Source organism: Microtus ochrogaster, unplaced genomic scaffold (genome assembly GCF_000317375.1).
Source record: "Microtus ochrogaster isolate Prairie Vole_2 unplaced genomic scaffold, MicOch1.0 UNK1, whole genome shotgun sequence".
In the NCBI taxonomy this organism is placed as follows: domain Eukaryota; kingdom Metazoa; phylum Chordata; class Mammalia; order Rodentia; family Cricetidae; genus Microtus; species Microtus ochrogaster.
The window spans coordinates 41,112,378-41,128,766 of record NW_004949099.1 but is presented as its reverse complement, the minus strand read 5'-3'; the positions used below and the strand labels follow the sequence as shown (position 1 = coordinate 41,128,766).

The window sequence follows — 16,389 nt, the reverse complement described above, 5'->3', positions numbered from 1 at the left end:
GGGAGGGAGCTTAGCATGGCAGGTAGGGGGCCCAGAAAGCCAGAAAAAAAAAAAAGGCCTTTGTGGAGGACGCCAGAGACTTACTGAAGAGAGGACTGTGAAGGGCAGCCAGGCAGAGGGAACAGCATGGGCAGAAGCTCAGAGGACAGGAGAACAGAGCTTAGTGTTTGCCAGAGCCTTAGAGAGGCAGGCAGGGTCTATTGGGCTGGACCTTTAAGGTCTCATGCATCCCAGGCAGCCTCAAACTCTGTAGACAAGGCTGGCCTTGAACTCCTGATCCTATGTCTCCATCTCCTGGGATTACAAGTATGTACCACCATGCCTGGCTCTTAGAGATTGTTCTAAGAGCTTAGGTTATCCTAGAAAAGGAGAATCGCAAACATTCACACGTGCGTGTCTGCACACATGAGCACATGACTAGAGTGTAAGTAGATGAAACACCACTGCAGGGGTTAAAGCAGAGAGGCTTTGGTAAGCCAATGTGTCTGGAGTAGGGTGTGAAGGCCCCTGGTGAGCCATGAGGTAAGCACGGAGCGGGGAGAGAGACATTGTGGTAGGATTTAGAACTGGTAGGGAGCCGATGATGTATGGAATTGGGTGAGGATGGGGTTTCTGGATTAGACAATGTGATAGACATTCAGGCTTATTTATTTATCAAGAGGGGAAGGGTTTAGTAAGTAGGTCTCTGTGGGGAATATGAAATCCAAGACGCCTGTGGCAGCCACATGGGGAGGATGGGCAGGAGGAGTCTTGTATATGTCTTTGGGATTCAGAAGACCAGTGAGGGCCAAGTGAGGATCCAGGTGTCACCAGCTGTCATGGGAAAAACTGATGTTCTCAATCTTAGAAACACATTACATGTTCGTAGTGAGGTGTCTGTTTTTCCTCTGTTCAACCCACCCTAACTAGACAGGCATGGGGACTTGGTTTGCTATAATAGTTACAGTTGACCACACTCACGGTGCCTCAGTGTGCTGAGCATTTTTCTGTGGTCCAGACTCCATGTGTATTACAATTATATTTATTACCTTGGATCTATGATTTTACCTGCAGCTTTGAAACTGTGCATTGTCATCTCATTTTACAAACGGGGACGTTGAGACACGGGGTGTCTGAGTGCTTATTCTAGGTTATCCAGATCCATCAGGGCCTAAAGTCCAGGTGACTCCAGATGGCTGCTTCACTAGACATGAGACATGTTTCCTGGCCTTGGGGTAGAGCAGGAGGATGGAAACAACCAAGCTTTCTCCATTCTCTTTCACAGACCCTGCCCCACATAACTCAGCCCCAGAGGATGTTTGGTGTGAGCTGGTTTCAGGGGTGAGGTCAGTTTTTTGACAGTTTCTGCAACTGTGTGCCTCTGAGAAGCTGTATCTCAGTACTCCTGGCTGAGTCAGGAGTGGGTGCAGGTCCTTAGCTGGTGCTGTTTCTCAGGAGCAAAGCTGACGAGCATCCAGAGGTACCAGTACTTGCCTTAACCCACACACTTCCCTGTCAGGGGTGCTTATGTACAGCCAAGGTCTCTGAATCAGCAGCCCGGCTCCTGGCACATCTCTAGCCCAGCCAAGAGTGGTTTTGCTCTTGAGATTTGGAGCCTGGCATATAATACTATGGCATTCACATGAGTTCCTGGAACCAAGTTGCAGGCAGAGGTGTTTCTGTCTCCCCTGCCCTTGGAGCCCCTCAGTAAGTCTCTCTACACCCAGCACAAAGAAGGGGCCAGGGGCACCCTTGTCCTGCCTTTCTCCTGTGTCTTTTAATTTTCCTACCCTCCTGTTTCTGGACTCATCTTCCAGAATGGCTCTGCGAACCCATTGGTTAAACTTATTGCCTGCTTCTCCGTCCATTCAAGGACATGCTGTGTATTGGGGTGATGGCGTGAGCACATCAGTTAACATCATGACATTTACACCATCACTTGCTGGGTGTTTCCTAGGCTGCCTCATCAGAGGCTGATGTCCTCAGGTGGCCTCCCTTCCAGGAACAATTCCATAGATTTTGGCTTGGGTCCCATTCTTTGGTGAGTAAACTTGGAGCCCAACTGTCCAGCCTGGGCATGGTAGCCTTCTTTTTTTCCTAAGTAGCTACCATGTGGTAGTCACTGTGACAGGCACTGGAGGGGTGTGTGTGTGTGTGTGTGTGTGTGTGTGTGTGTGTGTGTGTGCAATGACCAGGATGTAAGTGCTGTTGTCTTTTAGAAGCTCAGAGACCAGAGAAGAGGCAGGTGAGCCATTACAGTTTGAACAAAGTGCTGAGAGCGAGCAAGGAGCCATTCTCTAGAAGATGCAGCCTGCCCTGATTTGTAATGCCCTAAGCAATTAATTCATCCCTTCTTAGAACTATGAGCCCTCCCACTGAGACAAACCTTATGTGTTTTCTTCATTAGTCTTAGGAACCTCACACACAAAAATGCAGGTAAAAAAGTATCTTCAGACTCTCTCCCCCCCTTCTTCCTTCCCTCCCTCCCTCCATCCATCCCTCCTCCCTCTATCTCTGTCTCTTCATCCACTCTCCCTTCCACTCATGCTGTGTAGCCCAGGCTAGCCTGAAATTTGCAGTTCTAACCTAACTTCCTGAGAGCTGGTAAAACTGGAGCAGTGTGTGTGCCTAGTTTCATTTAGCTTCCCACTTTCCAGTCTCTTTATAGTCATTGTCATCCTCCGTTCTGAATTCACATTTCAAGCTGTTTCGTTTCCTTAGCAAATAGGAGTGTGGCCCCTGTCACTGTTTCCTGCCTAGTGAATCTTCATGCAGACATCTGGGAGGTGGGTCTCATGCTAGGGGCCACTCATTCTTGGGAAGTTTGCTCAGCAATTAAAGCATTCCTTTTACAGCCAAAGAAGATCCCAAATTTGGAGTTTAGAACCTTGGGTGAATAGCTTATTTCTACAGTGGCTGCCCAGCCTGCTCATTCCGATTCTCAGCAAGCAGTACTTTGGTCTCCCCTAAACTCAGGTTTCATGGTTAAGAGATGCTGCAGTACGGTCACATGCAAGAGTAGCCAGAAGGTGTCTGGGCTGGTGAGGAAGACAGCGCCAGTTGGACCCTGTCTCACCTAAAGCCTGGGAAACTCTGGAAAGGCACAAAGCACTTGGCATTTCCTGGGAAGCCCTTGTCTCCTGGCTGCCAGTCAGAAGAGATGTGGAGTACTGGTTTCTCACATTTGCTTTCCTTGCTCTTCTTGACGAATTCTGTACTTGCTCTTTCCCTTTTACTCATTTCTCTTTTTTTTTCCATAAAAAAAAAATAGGCGTGGGAGAGAAGTAAAGCAGTCTGCATTGTTTGCATGCAGAGAGCCCCTCAAAGGCAGCCAGTGCCTTCAGGCTCTCCTGGACCTGAAAGGGTGTGGAGAATTGAGAGCGGACCGGGGGAATAGTGTCTCACATTACCTGCTTGCTCCTTCTGCACCCTAAATCTAAGGAACTGCTGCAGCCTCCTCTGCTAGCCTTTCCGTATCTCTCCTCTCCCTGCTGCTGCCAGGCTCAGCTTCCTAGGCCCCATGGTGGCCAAGGGCCTGGCTGCCTGGGAAGTTGCAGAATATAGCTTCAACTTTCACTGTGCACACCCTGGCCTCTCCTCTCACTGCTTCCTGAGTGGACCACACTCAAGCCCTTATTTCCCCACTCACTTTAAAGAGGCTCAGTCCAATGAAGGACCACAGGATAGTTCCCCGCTTAGCCTGCCTCATGGGTTCTGCATCGTTCTTTTGGAATGCTCTGGGTACTGGTGGAGTCAGGGTAGAAGGCTGGTTTCCACAGCTGGATGGTGAGCTCCAGGGACCTCCTGGGTCATCCCCTTCATCCTGGACATCCATCCTGGTATCTATGCTCAGGGATCTGCTCACAGTGACCCATCTGTCACTAGTGAATAGTTTTCACAAGAGGGCAGAGGCAGGGGCTGGGGGTGTCCTGGCTCCATCTGGCTTTGTCCTAAGATTGGGTTCCTTCCCTGTCTTCTTCACTGCATTCTCGTGCACTTCCCTCTCTGTCACATACTTTGTGACAGCCCTCAGGCCTTTGCTGATGACCTGTCCAGTCCAGAGCATCACCTTGCCATCCTCCCTGTTCCCTCTAATTCAGTACCCTTTAACTTAATGACCCCCCTACCCATCCAGACATGCCATCGCAGGCTCCCTGTTGTGCTCTGAAGATTTTCTTAGACTGGAAGATTGCCAAGGGCAGCAAGTGCTTAAAATCTAAGAGAGGGTGGCACCTGGGCTTGAAAAGCACACCCAAGCCCACCATTTCCTTTCTGTAAGATGGAATGGTCACCACACGTATGTGGTAGGGTCAGCCCGAGGAATGTGTGGGCCGATGAATTGCATTTGCCCTTCTTAGTCTGATAGTGACTCAGCTGGGTGTTGACGAGTGTGACCAGGGGGAGCAGAGCTGTGGCACTGGACAGTCTTCTTCTCTTGCCTGCCTGCTGTCACCTGACTTTCTGGTCCCAAGCCCCAGAGGTATATATTCATTTCTAATCACACAATGATGGGACAGCCCAGGGACCAGGGGAGACTTGTATAACTGCTGCAGTTGTGAACTGGGGAGAAGAGATGGGAGAAGATAACAAGGTAGGGGCTAGCACTGAGGTGACATCTTTGGTGACAACTCCCCCACAAGAGCAATACCCTTTGTGTTCAGAGTCCACAGCTCTGACTGACCCTGTTGGTTCACTTCACACGCAACACATCTGGGTATTCCTGAACTTCATATTGAACGGAGGGATGGTAGCCAGGCTGGTACAAGCTGCCAGCGAAGAGCAGGTCTCCTGACTCTAGTCCAGCTGGTGGATGCTTCCATCAGAAGTAATGTTATAAGAAAGATGGGTAACCCCATACCCCCGAGCAGCCGAGTGAGGACAGAAGGCCTTAGCCATTCCTGTCAGGTTGCTTGGTGCTGCCACAGGAGCCACCTAGAATTTGCCCCCCTTTCTGCAGATGACATCCCAGGACTATTGTGCCCAGCCGGGGAGATGCTCGCTGCTGGTGGCTGTTCCCAAAGAGTGGAAACAGTATAGTTTCTGTAGAGGAGCAGCACTCCAGACTTGAGGTGGGGGCAGGAGAAGACAAAGTCCCCCTAGGTGCGATGACTCTCCCCCTCACTGCACAGCCACAGTGCTGTGTCTATCTGTGCCTTCTTGGTAATGGATAACTTCCTGTCCTAACTAGATTTTGTGCTGCCCAGAGGGCAGGCAGTAACACTCCTATGTTTCCTCAAGGGCTCCCCCTGGGGCTCAGGATAGAGCGTAGAGGGTTCCAGGGCAGACACCTCTACCGCTTGGAAGGGCATGGAATCGTCCATCTAGCCATTCCTCTGAAGTGCTTTCCAGAAGCTGAGCTCCTTGTCGGGTGCTGGGATTACAGAGCCTGGTAAAACTTAGCTCCTGCATTAGGGAGTCAGCCACACAAAGGAGAGACTAGGTCCCTGTCTCCCCCCATCCCCAGTCGTCTATTTCTCATCATTTGCAAACCGTGGTGGCTCCAGGTCAGCAATGCAGACTTCTGCACACCCAGGGGAGGCTGTCTTTATTGCAGTGCTTTATAAGAGGATCAAGGGTTGTTTCGGATGTTCCCCTGGCAGGCACATCCCTCCGGTCTTTTCTTGGACCTTGGGCTCCAAGAGGACCCTGCTGTGACCAAGAAAGAGCACTGCTACCTTGCTCTACTGCTGGCATAAGTGTCCCACTCAAACCACCTGCCCCTTGCAGCCCCGGCGTCCCACTCAGGAACGCAGAGGCGGGGGCTTGCGCAGCTGCAGGAATCTCTCGGAGCCGCGCTTGCGTGTGCGCAGGGAGGGGGCGGGGAGGGCGGCGCGCCCCGCAGAGGCCTGGGGGCGCTTTCTTACACCTTGCGTCTCTGCTGCGGTCCCTCTACCAGTGCGCAGTAGCTGTTCTCACGTGTGCAAAAGCGTGGTGTGTGTGTGTGTGTGTGTGTGTGTGTGTGTGTGCGCGCGCGTGTGGAAGTATTGCTTGAGACCAACCATGTGCCCCAGACTGGACAGGCCCGATGTTTAGAGGGAGGCGACGGCCAGCCTGGTAGTGGCCGGGTTTCTTTCCCTTCCAGCCGTTTCCCCTAGACCTATCCTCTGGCATTCTTGGATCCGTGGTACCTCCAACTGTCCTGTCCTCCTCTTCTTATCACCCTTGCTGGGGCAAAAGAAACCAGTACTTTCACATGGAGGTGCTGCTTCATTCCCAGCCACTGAGCCCTTGACATTTAGAAGTGTTCTGGGCACACTGGTTTAGGCACACAGCAGACCGCTAATCCTATTAAAGATATTGTGTCATTGGGGAGGGGGGTAGCTCCCCCTCTGGAGCCAGGCAGGCCTTGAGCCCATTGGTCGGATGCAAAGCAGGGGGCGGGGCCCAGAACCCTGGGAAGGGGCTCTGGGCGATTACAGAGTGGAGAGTCAGGGCTGGGATTTCGCCGGGCAAGCCCAGCGGTTGCAGCTGCGGCGGATCCCGAGGCTCTGCCCGTGGTGCACCCGGGCAGCCCAGGGCCGGCAGCCGCTCCGCAAAGTCGCGGAACAAGGGAGTCTGAGTGCCCGCAAAGTGATAGGGCTCCGGGCTGGGTCTGGGCTGGAAGAGGTGTGCCTGCAGAGCCTGGATCCCCGGCGCCCTTCGGCCTCGAGTGCAGCGACCGGTTGACGGTGCAGCCGCCTGGGAAAGAGCAGTCAAATTGCAGCCTCCCCAAAGAAGCCTAGTTAACGCAGGCGAACCAGCGGCTCCCCGAAGCGTGCTTAGAGCGGTGCTGCAGAGCCCTCCCGGGCCAGCGGGCTAAGGCTGAGAGCCGGGCGCCGTCCCAGAGGCAGCGGGTTGCTCCGCGAGTGCTCTCCGGTGCAAAGAGGGGGCGTGCAAAGCTCCAACGGTCGGCCCGCTCAGAACCTGTGCCCTACCCGGGTGCCCCCTTCGTCCCACTCTGGGAGCAATGCCCCCCGCCCCTCGTGCCCCCCGGGAACGACGTGAGCATGGAGAAGTCGAGTAGTGAGGATTCTTCGATCCACCGGAGTCCATCTTTGGACAGCAAGGACTCAGACTTTGCCAAGCCGTCCACCTCTGGCCGCCCGTTCGGCCGCGGCTTCACGGCTGGCGCCTTCTACGGCACCGCAGGTTCTCGGGGTCAGAGCCACACCGAGGCCGGCATTAAGACTGACAAGTACAATGCTCCCAAAGGCAGCAAGTACGTGGTGTTTTACCTGGACCTGTCCTTTGTGTTCCTCCTAGAATTTAAGAAGTGCAACATGGCCAGGGGCTGCCTCTGCTGCTTGAAGTACATGATGTTCCTCTTCAATTTGATATTCTGGGTAAGTCCTTAAGGTTGAATCTTCAGTTGCTCCCTCTCCTTGCTTTCCACACTGTGATATCCTCTTCCTTACTGCATCGTTCCCTTCTCTGCTCAAAGGTAAGTGCTTTAAAAAATCGCATGCTTCCTTTGCTTCTTTCTCGTCCCCCTCCCCCGCCCCCCAGTCCATGGCTGAATGGAGGCTCCAACTTGTCGGTCTTCCGGGAGACACATGGTCCGCTCCTCGGAGGTGGGCAAAGTTTGCCACTGTCTCCTTCCCCACCTAAGAAAAGCCACGCTGAAGTACCTGCATCAGTAGGTGTGGGTCAGACTTTGAGCAGCTGTGCCGCTGCGTTGGTGGGAGAGGAGACACGGATGGTTTCTGAGTTTTCTTCTGTTGCTTCTGAATGCGGGAGAACAGTCTGCAGCATTGTGGGAGTGGGATGGACGGTGTGGAGGTCACAGCCGCTAGCTCATTTCGGTGACTCCCAGGAAAAAGAGGAAACAATGACATGGGACCGGGGACTGGCTGTTGCTTTTGAGGGATTGGGTGAACTGGTCAGCCAGCAGTCTGGCCACACTTTCCCAGGCTCCAGGAGGCCCCAAGATGAGAAGGGAGAAAGGGAAACAGGCAGTGGTGTCTTCGGACCTTGATGAAAGATGATTTTTTTTTCTAGAGACAGTGTCTATGGCTGGGCTGGCTTGGAAATACCCCGTCTGATGTGCGATACGGGGGACTGTGCATACATAAGAAGTACTAGTAACACCCACTAGATGAACACTCCTTTAGTTCATTTCGGATTCTTTCATCCTCATTGCTGCCTCTGCCTTTCTTCACCAGAGTTCAGACTACGCAGCACAGATGTTTGGCTCATCCCCAGGCTCTGTCCTGGCCACTGCCTGGAGCCTGGGGACAGGAGAAAGACATCCCCAGTGAGCTTGGGTAGCAGTATGCAGCTTCTGCCAAGTGACCCACTTTAAGAAAAACTTTTGGGGTGTGTGCATGGAGGGGGCAACTTTTGTGGAGAAGGGGAAGCTCTAGGCTATGAAGGAAGAATCGTGAGTCTTGCCTGGTTTCCATTCTTTCTTAGATTTTTATGTGACCTTGAGTGTCACGGTGCCCCTTAAGGTTGGGGCTTTTCCTCCAGTCCAGGCTGTTAGGATGGTCTCCTTTACTGTCCTTACTGCCTTGGCAATGTGATATCCTGGGGGTGTCACCTAGCTGATCCCCTGAGGGCTTCTTTTTCTTTTCCTGAGAGCCTGGTCTGAGATGAGGTGGGTTCCTCTAGATAGTTCCATTGTGTGTGTGTGCGCGCGCGCGTGTGTGTGCGCACGCCTGTGCCGGGGGTGGGGTGGGGGGAGGGCAACTTTGGTGATTAATGTTACCTGTCACATGTTTGGAGTTTTAGGAAAGCCGGGGCAGATATTCTCATTCTCTTTCTGGTGGTTCTCTTTCTGGTGATGAGAACCATTGGAATGTTAAGAATGACTCTGTCACTGTTTTGCAGGCCAGTGCCTTCTGCTCTTTCTATTCCTTTGCCAGGATCTGTGTCAGCCAAGTACTTGTGATTCCTTGGTGTCCTGGTCCACATGAATGCTGTCATTTTCGTTGTTTACTGGAACCTTCTCTTTCCTCTCTCATAGTTTCAGCCTACCTTTTTGCACTGCCCCACTGAACACATATTAATTAAATGAAGACTCTGTGGGCATGGACGCTCAGTGCCTTTTGACCAGTGAGTGACCCCCACTCAGCAGCCCAGGCTCCTGGCCACCTTCGCCTCGCCGCCTGCTGGCTGCAGTTGGTATAACAGCTCGTGATGCCTTCTGAAGGATTCTAGCTTGGTTTGGGGCTTGGGGGCTCCTTTGTAAGCTAGGGTCTGTGTCATGAGCATAGTAAGGACCTGTAGCACGTTTGTAAGGGACCAAATGGAGTGAATATCAGGAATGAATTGCAGCATGGTGTTACGTGGTTAGGATCCTCAAGCCCCAAGTAATGGGGAAGAGAAGTTAGGTATCAAAGCTGCCCATAATAGAGGTTCTTCTGGCACCGTAAGCTGTCATGTGAGGAGTAATGCTATCTTTTCTACAAGTGTGGCAGCGGTTCTTCTCTAAGCCAGTTTGTTGATGCATCTGCCCTCCCTAGTGTAGTTAGAAATTTAGAGATTTTACTGCTGGTCCTAATAGGAACGCGTCCCTGGCAGAAGAATGGTGCCATCCCACCCCCGACTTTCCGATTGCGTAGTATTTTCGGAACCAGGAGCTATGGTGAGTTGAGTTCCAAAGATACATTTTTAAAAATGCCACTACCATATGAGATGCTGAAATAGAATGTAGATTTTAGGAAAGATGGGGAATTTAGCAGAAGAGGAATGGACAGTTGCTATGTATTTGCCAGTGGTTTCTGGGAGCCAGAGGGATCTGGGGATGTTACCCTGTTGTAACTGCGTGAGGGCTTCCTCCAGGCAGGTGCTTCTCAGCTCAGTGTAGGGGTGGAGCAGAAGAAAGTGCTAAATAGAGGAGACGACAGGGGAGGGTGGGTGTGGCAAGGTTCCCCGGAGGTCTCTGCTGCTGCTTGCACACACCCTGAGTGGGGGAGAGTGGGGGACGTAGGAGGACTGGAAACAGTGGGATGAGGGAGGGTCAGACTCAGCCCCTGGGGCCAGGAAGCAGAGTTACTTAGCCACCACTTGCTTTAGTGGCTCACAAGCCCCACAGAGGCTTTTTTGCTGAGGACTAGAGTTGAACATTTCTCATGGATCCAGAGCCTAGCTTTCCCTAGTCCCCCAGACACAATGCCACACCCCCTAAATGGAGGAGCCTCTGGAGGAGTCTGGTGAACTTACCTGGCCCCCCTTGGCTGACTGCTTCCTCACTACTGGGTGGAGCTTTGAGGGCAGTGGTATTGGTGGGGGTCCTGTGATGTCACCGGAGGTAGGATGGAGGTGGGTCTGTGCTGTTCATGCTCCTCCTTCTTACTAAGAAAAGGGCAGGTGCCTCCCTGGCTGCTGGGCGCCTGCCTGCTGGTGAGGGTCCAGGTCTGTTCCTGGCATGCTGGCTTCAGCCAGACAGTTCTAGCCTGGTCGGTGGCCCAGTGCACCATGGGAGCCTGGGGCACCCAGGAGGGCTGCTTCTCTGAGGATCTGACATAGATGGAGAGAATAAAGGAGGGGGATATGTAGCCACCCTCTCCTCTTGGTCCTTTCCATCCATACGCAGCCCTATTAGGGCCACAGGGAATTCTGGCTTCTTGATGGACAGAAATAGCAGGGGTATAGTCTAATAGTCTAAAAGTTTTTCTCAGCCCATGCACCTCTGGGTCGAGAGGAGAGAGAGAGAGAGAGAGAGAGAGAGAGAGAGAGAGAGAGAGAGAGAGAGAATGAACAACAATAGAGTGGGCAAGAGGGGTCTCTGCATGCTGTGGCCAGCAAGTCCAGATCCCAGCTCAGTTCCTCCTAACTTGAGTCCAATTGCTGTCTGAGCTGGAGGGACTGGGGCAGATGGGTATGCTAATTGCCACTCAGGATAAGTCACTTTTCATGCTTGCCAGCAGAGATATTCTATCACTTTAAATCATGGCTGGCAGAGCAGTGACACCTGGCCCCTCTGGAAGCCTATTCCTTGTGGATTGCTCCTTTTATGAAGGCCAATTAGCAGCAGAGGAGACAGTGTGGAGTGTGCCAACTATAGCAGGACACGGTAGACATGGAGCTGCCACCGTCAGGGTGCTAGGTGAGGCTCCTGATTAATCACCCTGAAGGTTGGGCCCTCTTGTTAGCTGTCTACGGGTGCTTTGTTCAGGCCAGTTCTCTCTACTGCCTAAGTGGTACATTCCGTACAGGCATGGCCTCTGTGGGTTCTGGACTAAGATCTGTACATAGGGAATGCAGGGAAACCTATAGTGCTGGATAGAATCTGTGGGGTGCCTTCTGGTGTGAGGGATCTTAGAAAGAAGTTCAGGTTGGGACTCGACCTCACCTGCTCTCTCTATGCCAGAGATTCGGGTGATGCAGACAGCACAGGAAGAGACTTTTAGGGATTTCCCATAGTGCTCGGGAGTGAGGGATGATTCCCCCGGGAGGCTGCTACAAGCAGATTTTTAGGAGGTGGGTTGGGGCCAGGTCTGTCTGCTGGGGTCAAGAAGGAAGATGAAGGGTCTGGCGGACACCCCAAGAGACCCTTGGAACGTGGCCATGAGAGAATGCCAACTCTGTGTTCATTTCCAAAGCATTAAAAATTAAACTTCCTGGTCTTAATATCTATTTTTAAACCATGTCAGAGCCAGCAATTGCTGTCAATCAAGAGGGGCTGGGGAGGAGGAGGGAAGAGATAGAAAAAGTCTCAGATGAGACGGAAGAACTGCTGGGACCTGCAGTCTTACCCAGTGCAGCCAGGCCAGCCCTGTCCCGAGTAACTCTCCGGCTGCTTCTACCTCGTGGGCTTGGCTGCCCTTGGCTGAACTTGGCAGCAGGCTTTCTGTGGCTTAGTAGGGTATTGGGTCCCAGTTGAATCCATTCACTCACTCCACAACTATTTGCTGAATGCCCGCTCCTCGCACAGGGGCCTCCAGTTGGTGAGGACAGGGCAGATCGGTTTTCTTGGGCCAGGAAGTCATGGAATCAGGAGGTCATCTGTCCTGTCCTGTGTGCAGCACTTGAACCCAGGGCTGCCAAGGGTAGCATCTGTGTAGGTGGGGGCCACTTGCTTCCCCAACATTTTAGGGTAGGCAGCTGCAGGCCTGGACCCAGCATCCTGGCTTGGCCTTTCCCCTCCCTGTCCCCTGCCCCAGCTATACTCTATTTCCCCTTCTCTGAAAAGTTTCTCCTATCAGAAAGAAAGAGAATTTTAAAAGAGTCTCAGGCTCCCCCAGCTCCCTTAGTTTGTAGAATACAATCAGTGAATCATGTGGGTTTTCTGTTTTCTTCTATGGAAAGGACAGATAGATGCCCTGTGGCCTGTGTGCCTGATTGTTTACTGAGCGCTTGTTGGAAGCCATGCTGTTGAGGTGCTCAGAGTTCCATGGAGTCAGACACACATATGAAGACACTAGGCACTCGATAGAGCTACTTAGTAGAGCAGTATTGCTTAATAGAGACCAACTACAGAGATATTAAAGCTGAGCAAGTTGCACTTGGATTCTGACGGATGGATAGGAGCTTGATGATCAGGTGAGACTGGGATCCAGGCAAAGGAGAAGTTAGGGAGATAAAGAGACAGGTGAGAGCACCATAGCAGGTCTTGCTGCATCCCTTGGCTGCAGGCTGTTGTGAGTAATCTGGCTTTAGAGTCACACTTTGTTTGCTGCCCCCAACCCCCTTTCCCTCTGTGATGTGCCTGCTTGTTTGGGTCCAGTAAGGAAGCTTTGAAGCCAGGCTAAACCCATCGAGCAGAGCTAAGTCTTCTGAGCCAGCTTTGTCCCTGCTCACATTTGAAAGCTAATCTGCCTGCAGACGTGGTGGGGGCTTGGCGGGGGGCACTCCTGGCAGGAACATTAAAAAACGGCTTACTGATCAGCCAGTGAGAGCTATAGCCAGGGAGGAACACAGGTCAAGATCTGCCTTCTAGGCCCTGCTCTTTGTCTGGAGAGCTCTATCTAGACTACAGAGGAGATTCGACTCAGACTCTTGTTTCTGCGGGGTCTGTTCTCCCTTCAGCCGGCTTTGCACCCTGTCAGGAGAGCTGGAGAGGTCCTGGGATGCAATGGGTTAGGATGGTATGTGTGGTTTCAGGATTGCTCTTCAGCAATGGGGGCTTTCACATCAGGGCCCTGCAGGGGCGCTGTTTTGGTGGCTCTAGGTGGTGTATGTCAGTCCAAGAAGACAGTCAGGGACTTTTTGTCTGTTCTAGGGATCCTTGCAAAAGTGTAATTCAGACTGACCAGGCAGCTTTCAGCTCTCCCCTGTGCTCCCTATAACCTACTGAGACAGTCTCTATGACCTAGGCTTCTGTTAGAAAGGCGCACACACGTGCGTAGGTGTGTGTGTATATATGCTGTCCTTGCCTGTTATCATGTTAGCTACCCATTCCATTGTGTACACATGTGTCCTGACAGATCACCTGGTCCATAAGGTCCCATGATGGACGCTGTAATCAATTCACTGCACACTATCCTCAATACTTGGTGTATTGAGTGGCGTCTGAACCAGGCTTGCTGGCTAGTGGTCATGTTACTGGGCTTCCGTGGATGCGTTTGGTATTCCCAATGCACGCCAGACTTTGCTGGGCTGCTTGGCCTGTGACCCGGGCTGATCAAGAGATACAATACACAGACGCTAGGTATCAGATGCTGCACCATACAGTCTGGCCGACTGCGTGCGCCACACTTACAAAAAAAAAAAAAGACATTATATATACCCATGCATCCTCTGTGTGTCTCTCCCCGGAGTGTCCCCACCCCCTTCCTGAATTTCACTAGAGAGAACCTTTATTCTTCAATTCTGTGTACCTTGTATTCCGGATGGCATCCTTCTCCATCATTTGTTTGGCTGATTTTAAAACTTTATTCATGGGCCAGATGTGGTGGGGGCAGATGCAGAGGCAGGGGAATCTCTGTGAGTTCAAGGCCAGCCACAGCCACATAGTGAAATCCTGTCTTAAAAAAACAAATATGGAAAAAACCCTTTATGCCTATGTATGTGGTGTATGAGTATGTGTGTGTGTGTGTGTGTGTGTGTGTGTGGTGTTGACTGTTCTTATGTGTGGAGACTAGAGATGGAGTTCAGATATCTTTCTCCATTTCTCTAGCTTATGTTTTTGAGACAGGATCTTACCATTCAACCTGAAGTGCAGTGCTTTGTATCACCTGGCTGTACATTGAGCCCCTGAGATCTGTCTGTCTCAGTGATCCTGTCTCTGGAGTGACAGGGGTGAGCCACACATCTGGCTGTTTACTTGGGCATCCGAACTCAGGGCCTCATGCTTCTGCAGCAAGCACTTATGCACGGAGTCATCCCCTATTCCTTTAAACGTTAGATGGAATGGATAGGTGGAATTATCCAGACTGTGTGTTTCAGCATTCAATGTTATGAGCCTAACAGCTTCCCACCAGTAGTAGAGTGTTTGTTTAGCATATGCAAAACCTTGGATGGAATCTCCAGTGCCACGAAACAAAACAAAGCAAAATTAAAATCCAAGATGTTTTGTGGTCCATTCCTATCAGTAACTATGCCTCTATTTTTGCACTTAGTGGTAGTCTATAGCACACTGTTTCAGCGTGGTCTTTTCTCCTTTGTGAATATTCCTGTATGAGTCTCCTGGAGAGTTTCTCTAGCCCCAGCAACACATGCGTGCACTGTGATGTAGTGGCCGTAGCAGATTGCTGTGAAAGCGGTTCAGGGTGTTAGCCATTTCCATAGACTACACTTGCAGAAGTGCATATTCAGATACCCGTCAGGGGCCTCGCTCCTGGGCGGCTGCCTGTGGGCTTGTGGTGTCACGATATTTCCCAGGGTAGGTGCATCTATTGACGTTCTCATTGGTGCTCAACTGAAGCGGGCGGTTCCCCAGTATTGTGGGTGTGAGGTGCTACATGGTGATGTCCTTGCCTTGCACTTCCGATCCCAGTAGACATCTTTTCACGGGTTAATTAGCCATTCTCTCCTCTTGGGTGGGTGCACAGTTGTGTATCTGGTCCCCGTTTTCCTATTGATTCGTTTGCTTTTATTCTGTTACTTTTTAGGAGTTTTATGCTTTGGGTTTTACTTTGTTGTCAATTGACTGGACCACCAACACCATTTATAGCTTCCGGTTTGAAGTCTTGTTTGTTTTTGCTTCCTTCCTGGAATATTTTGATAAAAAGAAGTACAGCTTAGCCAGTTTCTTTTGTTAGATTGGACTTGCTCTGTAACTTAAGAAATATGTCTTTCATGGTGTCCTTATGTCCTGGTCCTGTGCTTGCTACTACACAAGCACTCTGGAACTGCTGGCTGAAAAGCTTCTGTATTTCTCGAAGTTTGCATTCTTGTATTTAAGTGCTTAATACATCTGGAATTATTATTTGTGTATGACATGGACAGACTGTTTTTGTTGGTTGGTTTTTTGGTCCTCCTGTGTAGTCTAGTGTAGTGAGAGATATCTTCCCTCCACAGATGCATGGCGCCCCCTATGTTTTCCTACGAGCCTGGGTCTTTTTGTGTTATCACTGCTCTGTAAGTCTCCATGGCAAGGCAGACTTCTTGTTTTCCAAGAGTGTTTGTGGCCCCATGTTCTTCTGCTTAAAGGCTGGAATCAGTTTAAATAGTTTTTACCCAGAGTTAGCCAGTGCTCCTCCTTGCCTCATGTTGTTGGCATTTTAATTAGCTGGTCTTTAATTGAGCCTCTTTATCAACTCAGGAGGAATTCCAACTCTGTGTATATTTGTGAATGTAAATTGTATTCAAATATTTCAGTCCATGAATATTTTGTATCTCTTTATACATTTAGTCCTCTTTAATATCCCATGCTACTTTGTAATATTTGAAGGTCTCAACTTCTGGTCTTTTCTTCACTTTGTCTACTTCCCAGCTTTACCTGTGCTGTGTACATATGGAAAACAGAGAGGACCCACAGGCAGCCCTCAGCATGGTGTGGTGATGGAGGGTGCTGCCAGTACCTGTGGGACATTCCCTGGGCACGCCATCTGCTCTGGTACCTACTGGGAATATGCAGGGCCATCTTATTTTGTCTCTGAGGAGATGGAGGCTTGAGGAGAAGAGATTTTACCCTGGGTCACTAGGCTAACAAATGGTACAGCTGAGATATGAACTCAGTCAGTTGAACCTGAAAGCCCATGTTCTTTCTCCGACCTTGTTGGGGAAGTTGTCCTGATCCGGCTCCTCTCCCCAGTCAAGTTTCAGCTGTGCTTTTCTTGGATCTGTGCTTGGCACTGGGTAGCCCTGTAGTATCGAGGCGGCTTGCACACATGTGGTGTGACTCAGTTGACAGTTTGTGCCCCCCTTCTCCCAACCACAGCTCCAAGAAGTGGCTTAGAAAATAGCCCCCTGTGGTCTTCAGGGGCTTTTGGTAGGTAGTCAGCTGCATACAGTATGAGCTTCAGGAGACACTTTGTTCTTCTTTACAGCATTCAAGCCCCAGAGCCCAGCTTTTCTGTCTCCCAACAGCACAAGCACATTGCT

The 16,389-nt window shown here is 51.1% G+C and overlaps 1 protein-coding gene across 4 annotated transcripts in view; it reads left to right on the top strand.

Annotated features, from left to right (window-relative positions):
• The window catches only part of Tspan9 (tetraspanin 9), a 184,721-nt gene that overhangs the window by 104,782 nt on the left and 63,550 nt on the right, over positions 1 to 16,389 (top strand). For 3 of the 4 annotated variants that reach the window (XM_026788231.1, XM_026788229.1, XM_026788230.1), the window contains one exon: positions 7,222 to 7,301. In XM_026788231.1, coding sequence (XP_026644032.1) covers positions 7,239 to 7,301 — 63 coding nt within the window. In that variant the 5' untranslated portion in view covers positions 7,222 to 7,238. Of the gene's footprint in view, positions 1 to 6,339; positions 7,302 to 16,389 lie in introns of those variants that run through there. The other variant, XM_005365279.2, reaches the window with a different exon arrangement.